The following is a 6,420-nucleotide window of genomic DNA, read 5'->3' on the forward strand; positions in this document are numbered from 1 at the left end:
TGAACTCTGGGCCTGGGCGCTGTCCCTCAGCTCTTCAGCTCAAGGCTAGCGCTCTACCACTTGAGCCACAGCGCCACTTCTGGCTTTTTTTCTTTTTGCTTATGTGGTGCTGGAGAATCGAACCCAGGGCCTCAGGGATGCAAGGCAAGTGCTCTACCACTGAGCCACCTTCCCAGCCCCCACTTCTGACTTTTTCTACTTAATTGGAGAATACAAATCTCATGGACTTTCTTGCCCGGGCTGGCTTTGAAGTGCGATCCTCAGATCTCAGCCTTCTGAGTAGCTAGGATTACAGACATGAGCCACGGGTACCCAGCCAGAATGGAATCTTGTAGCCCAGGACATCTCCCCATTCCTGCTCCTATTTAACGCCTCCACTGAGCACGAGGATCAAGGAGAATACTGTGGCTCAGCGTGGGGAAGGCCTTCCGCCTGGTTCCCACACTCAGGGAATCTGAGGCAGGCTGGGATCAGAGCCCAGAGGTCCCAGGAGGCTGCTCTAAGACACAGCCTGGTGGGCGGAGATAGGATGGAGGTTTTCTGGAGCCTGTGGCTGGAGACCGTGGCTCAGGGCCTGCGCTGTTGCTGTGCTGCGCCTTCCTCCCCACAGTGTTCCCCGAGAAGCCCATCACCCTGCAGGAGGAGTGGAAGGCGCGGCAGCTCCAGCGGGTCCTGGACATGAAGGGCAACCCGGTGCAGGGCCTGGCCTCCCGCTGGGACTACGACCGGAAGGAGTGGAAGAAGTGACTTGGTCTGCATTTCCAGCAGCTCCCTGCAAGGCCTCCCTGGGCTGGAGCATCCAGTGCCCCCTTCTCCATACCAATAAAAACTGTTGGCTTCCATCTTTAATATCGCTCTTGGACTCTTCTTGGGACCTCAAATTAGGCACTGTAGGAGGTGGGGGCAAGAGCAAGCACATTGCAGGGCTCAGAGCCCAGCTGGTCATGGAGGGCGTCCTGCAGGTGGAGGAACTGGCAACAAGCCTTACATGGGGCTGGGAAAGGAAGGAGAAGAAAAAAAAAATTGCAAAGTGGCAAAGGCAAGGAGCCCCATGGTCACCCCTCCCCCCCATATTCAGTCAATTGACAAATAACTGTTGAGCATCTATTGTGTACCGGGCATTAATCAGTCCTAGGAATGCAATGGAGAACAAGACAAAGTCCTTGGCTTCAAAGAGGAGATAGAAAAGTGAATAGGGGCTAGGAAGGTGGCTCAGTGGTAGAGCACTTGCCTTGCATGCATGAGGCCCTGGGTTTGATTCCTCAGCACTACATAAGCAAAAAGAAAAAAGCCGGAAGTGGCACTGTGGCTCAAGTGGTAGAGCGCTAGTAAGAGCTGAGGGACAGCGCCCAGGCCCAGAGTTCAGGCCCCATGACCAGACCCTCCCCCAAAAAGTGAATAAACAACTATAATAAAGAATTAAGATGTTGGGTGCCAGTAGCTCACATCTGTAATTCTAGCAATTCAGGAGATAGATCTGAGGATCATGGTTTGAAGCCAACCTGTGCAGGAAAGTCTGTAAGACTTTTTTTTTTTGCCAGTCCTGGGGATTGAACTCAGGGCTTGGGCACTGTCCCTGAGCTTTTGCTCAAGGCTAGCTAGCACTCTACTACTTGAGTCACAGCACCAATTCTGGCCTTTTATGTTTATGTGGTAGTGAGGATTGAACCCAGGGCTTCATGCATGCTAGGCAAGCACTCTACCACTAAACCACATTGCGGGCCGGTCTGTGAGACTCTTATCTCCAACTAACCACTCAAAAACTGGAAGTGTCACTGTGGCTCAAGCGGCAGAGTGCTAACCTTATAAAATTTCTCAGGGACAGTGCCCAAGCCCTGAGTTCAAGCCACACATCTGACAAAATGTACTGTACCTGCCAGGCGCCGGTGGCTCATACCTATAATCCTAGCTACTCAAGAGGTTGAGAGCTGAAGATCACAGTTCAAAACCAGACTGGGCAGGAAACTCCATGAGACTCTCATCTCCAATAAACTACTTAGAAAACTGGAAGTGGCGCTGTGGCTCAAGTGGTAAGAATGCTCACCTTGAGCTGAAGAGTTGAGGGATAGTGCCCGGGCCCAGAGTTCAAGCCCCACGACCAACAAAACAATACAAAAACAAAAACAAAATGTACTCTACCTGACTTATGTAACTGTAACCCATTTGTACATCACCTTTACAATAACAAACAAAAAAAATTTTTTTAAAGGGCTAACACTTGGGGTTGGAATTTATGGCTTAGTTGGTAGAGTGCTATCCAATGAGCAAAAAGGGTCAAGAACCTAGTTTGGGTCTTGGTCTCAGACCAAAGAAAGGAAAGAAAAGAAAAAGAATCTGGGCATACTCCTGATACAGTAAACTCAAAGAACTCCACAGCAACTCCCCCACCCCCCACCCCGCCCGCAGGTCTTTGGCCTTGAATTCATGGTCTGGACACTGTCCCTGAGATTTTTGGTCAATGCTGGTGCTCTATCACTTGAGTCACAGCTCCATTTCCAGCCTGTTTGGTAGCTTATTGGATATATACTTACAGACTTTCTTGCTCTGGTTGGCCTTAGAACCATGATTCTAGAGATTTTAATTTTCGCAGGCAAAATGAGTACTATGCAATGTTATCTCATAGAAAAATGTTACAGTCTTGGTCTCAGGAGGGGAGGATGGGCTTTTATAGAAAAACTCAGCCAAAGAGCTTCCGAATGTATGTGCTGAACCATTACTTTGGGCCAAATGGTGGCCTTGGGTCTCTTATTTCCTGATGTGCTGGTGTCACTCTCCAGAGTTGTATTCCTTGCTGTCTGGAAAGCTCCTTCCCCCCTGCGCTCAGGGAGAGATAAGGAGAGAAGCATGCTGACCTCGCCTGGATATTTAGTTCTTAGGGGTTCTTACAGGCTGGGAAGATCCAAAACACAACACTAACATCTAATCAGCACCTAATAAGAGCCTGGCCAGTGGAGGTGGAGCCCCCCCCCCATTCCTTCAAGTAGCTTTCTTTCTTTCTTTTTTGCCAGTCCTAGGGCTTGAACTCAGGGCCTGGGCACTGTCCCTGAGCTGCTTTTGCTCAAGGCTAGCACTCTATCACTTGAGCTACAATTGTACTTCTGCCTTTTTCTATTTATGTAGTACTGAGGACTCAAACCCAGGGCTTCATGCATGCTAGGCAAGTATTCTACCACTGAGCCACCTTCCCAGCCCCAGGTAACTTTCTGTCCTACCAACTTCTCTCCCTCTTTCCAGGACTCTGGTACCTAAAGTCCTGTTTATTTTTTTCAGCCTAGTTTATGTGGTGATCAAGTCGTACAATTTCTTCTGTTGTTTTTGCTCATCATGGGGCTTGAACTCTGGGCCTGGGCACTGTCCCTAAGCTCTTTAGCTCAAGGCTAGCACTTTACCACTTTGAGCCACAGCACCACTTTTGGTTTTCTGGTGGTTTATTGGAGATAAGAGTCTCACAGACTTTCCTGTCCGGGCTGGCTATGAACCATGATTCTCATATCTCAGCCTCCTGAGTAGCTGGGATTACAGGTGTGAGCCACCAGCGCTGGATAGATCATTTCTGGCTTTTTATATTTATGTGGTACTGAGGTATTGAACTCAGGGCATCATACATGCTAGGCAAGCACTCTACCACTGAGCCACATTCCCAGCCCTGTCTCCTTTTCAAAGTTTTGCTATGATTGTTTTATATAAAATGTCAAAGTTTCACTTAGCAGGAGAATTATAAATTATATCTATTCTGTCTTCCTGGATATGGGAGAGCTCAGTTGTTTATTCTACTTTTCTTTTTTGTCTTTCTTTCCTTCTTTCCTTCCTTTCTTCCTTTCCTCCCTCCCTCCCTCTCTCTGTCCTTCCTTCCTTCCTTTTCTTTTTTCTTTTCTTTTCTTTCTTCCTTTCTTCTTTTTGTTGGTCATGGGCTTGAACTCGGCCTGGGCACTGTCTCTGAGCTCTTCAGCTCAAGGCAAGCACTCTACCACTTGAGCCACAGCGCCACTTCCGGTTTTCTGGTGGTTAATTGGAGATAAGAGTCTCATGGACATTCCTGCCTGGGCTGGCTTTGAACTGTGATCCTCAGATCTCAGCCTCCTGAGTAGCTAGGATTACAGGCATGAGCCACTGGTGCCCAGCTCCTACTTTTCTTTTGAAAGCAGGATCTCACTTCACAACCCAGCCTAGCCTTGAACTTGTTATCCTCTTGCCTCTCCCCCACCATCCCCCCCACCCTGACCTTTCTGGGATTATAGGTATGTTCCTCCAGGCCAGTCTATTTTACACACACACACACACACACACACACACACACACCTGTTTCATTTGTCTTGAGCACTCTCCCTGAGTTGGTATTTTAGGGGTTGTTTTCCAGTGTCTCAGTATGGTCCCCTCTGTCCCTGTACTTTTTTTTTCTTTTTGTCAGTGATGGGCCTGAACTCGGCTTGGGCACTGTCCCTCAGCTCTTCAGCTCAAGGCTAGGGCTCTACTACTTGAGCCACAGCACCACTTCTGGCTTTTTCTGCTTATATGGTGCTGAGGAATCAAACCCAGGGCCTCATGCATACAAGGCAAGCACTCTACCACTGAGCCACCTTCCCAACCCATGTCACTGTATTTTTGTAGATGGTGGATGCACTGAGAAGCTTGGTTGCACTCATTTTATTCTCTAGCAAAGATGTTCATGGGATACTGTGCTTTCTCCAGGGAGCTCAGAGTGTCTGGGGTTCCTCATGAACCAGCAGCAGTTTTTGCTGGTCTTTGTGTGGACTCATTAACTTATTAGGCAGATAGCTTTCAAGACCATAAAAGATGCTAGCCTCTATTAAACTGTTCAAAAGGAAAGCTTACAGTAAGAAGACTGTTTTTGTTTTTTTTTTCACCCCCAGAGTGACAAAGATCAAAGAATGAACTAATGACAGTGAACATTGCTGTTGGCAGGAGTGCTGGAGACACAATATCACAGGGCACCAGATTCATCAATATCCATTGAAATCACCAGCTCATGTCCCCTTTGGCCCAGTGATGGTATATCTAGGAATTTGTCCTGTGGACACACACACACACACACACACACACACACACACACACACACACATTTTCTTGATCAATTCTTCTGCTGAGGGGCATCTGGGTTGAGTCTATGTCTTGACTACGGTAAACAATCGTTCAATGAACTTGGTTGTGCTGGTAGCTTTAGTGTGTTCTTGTTTGTGGTCTATTAGACAAATGCCCAGGAGTGGAATTGCTTAGTCATAGGAAAGCTCTGTGTTTAGTCTTTTGAGGCACTTCAATATTGCTTTCCAGAGTGGTTGAACAAGTTTTCATTCCCGTTAACATTGTAGTAGAATTCCCTTTTAGCTGTATCTACTATTGTTAGCTTTCTTGATAATGGCCATTCTAACTGGGGTAAGGTAGAATCTCAATGTTGTTTTTATTTGTATTTCTTTTTTTATTTTTGTTTTAGTTTTTTGTCGGTCATGGGGCTTGAACTCTAGGCCTGAGCGCTGTCCCTCAGCTCTTCAGCTCAAGGCTAGCACTCTACCAGTTGAGCTACAGCGCCACTTCCTATTTGTATTTCTTTTATGGTCAGAAATGTTGAACATTTCTTCCTTTGTCTATTGGCCATTCTTACTTCTTCTGAGAAGTCTCTCTTCTCTCTTTAGGAAATGGAAAGACTTGGAAAAAGTATATTGAGAAGTAAGCCCAAAGAAACATAGGTTACATGTTTTCTCTCATTTGTTGTAGTTAGAAAGGGCCTATAAATCTACAAGTAACCATAGTGGATAGTAAAACACACTCGTAATTATACATGTCTCTAGATGTTCATAGTGAGACCAAATGAGGATGTCCTTAGGACAGGGTCATAAAGGTTCAATAGCTATGGGCATATGATCATATAAAATGGTTCTATTGAAATGAATGCCAAGAAATGGAAACAAGAGGTTTTATATTATTTTGCTTCTTTTTTTCCCCCTGTCACTGTTTCCGATTTCTGTAACATTTTTGGGGGAGTCCGGTCATGGGGCCTAAACTCTGGGCCTGGGTGTTGTCCCTCAGCTCTTCAGCTCAAGGCTAGCACTCTACTACTTGAGCCACAGCGCCACTTCCAGCTTTTTTCCTTCTGTTTATGTGGTGCTGAGGAATCGAACCCAGGGCCTCATGCATGCAAGGAAAGCACTCTACCACTGAGACACCTTCCCAGCCCCCTGATTTCTGTACCTTTTGTCTTATATGTAAGTTTATCTGTTTTGGGGAAGGAAGGGGAGTATAGAAATGGTGGGGCCCCCCCCCCAAAAAAAGGAAAGAAATGGTGGGACAAAGCCGAGCGCTGGTGGCTCATGCCTGTAATCCTAGGTACTTAGGAGGCTGAGATCTGAGTTCACGGTTCAAAGCCAGTCCTGGCAGGAAAGTCAGTGAGACTTTTTTTTTTTTTTT

The 6,420-nt window shown here is 46.8% G+C and overlaps 1 protein-coding gene across 1 annotated transcript in view; it reads left to right on the forward strand.

Annotated features, from left to right (window-relative positions):
* Window positions 1-779, forward strand: part of LOC105981611 — an 8,187-nt gene extending 7,408 nt beyond the window's left edge. The window contains exon 5 of the mRNA XM_013010825.1: window positions 611-779. Within this exon, the coding sequence (XP_012866279.1) occupies window positions 611-747 (137 nt within the window). The 3' untranslated portion in view covers window positions 748-779. The remainder of the gene's footprint in view (window positions 1-610) is intronic.
* Window positions 780-6,420: the final 5,641 nt, after the last annotated feature.

This window comes from Dipodomys ordii, unplaced genomic scaffold, assembly GCF_000151885.1.
Source record: "Dipodomys ordii isolate 6190 unplaced genomic scaffold, Dord_2.0 Scaffold13, whole genome shotgun sequence".
NCBI classification, from domain to species: Eukaryota; Metazoa; Chordata; class Mammalia; order Rodentia; family Heteromyidae; genus Dipodomys; species Dipodomys ordii.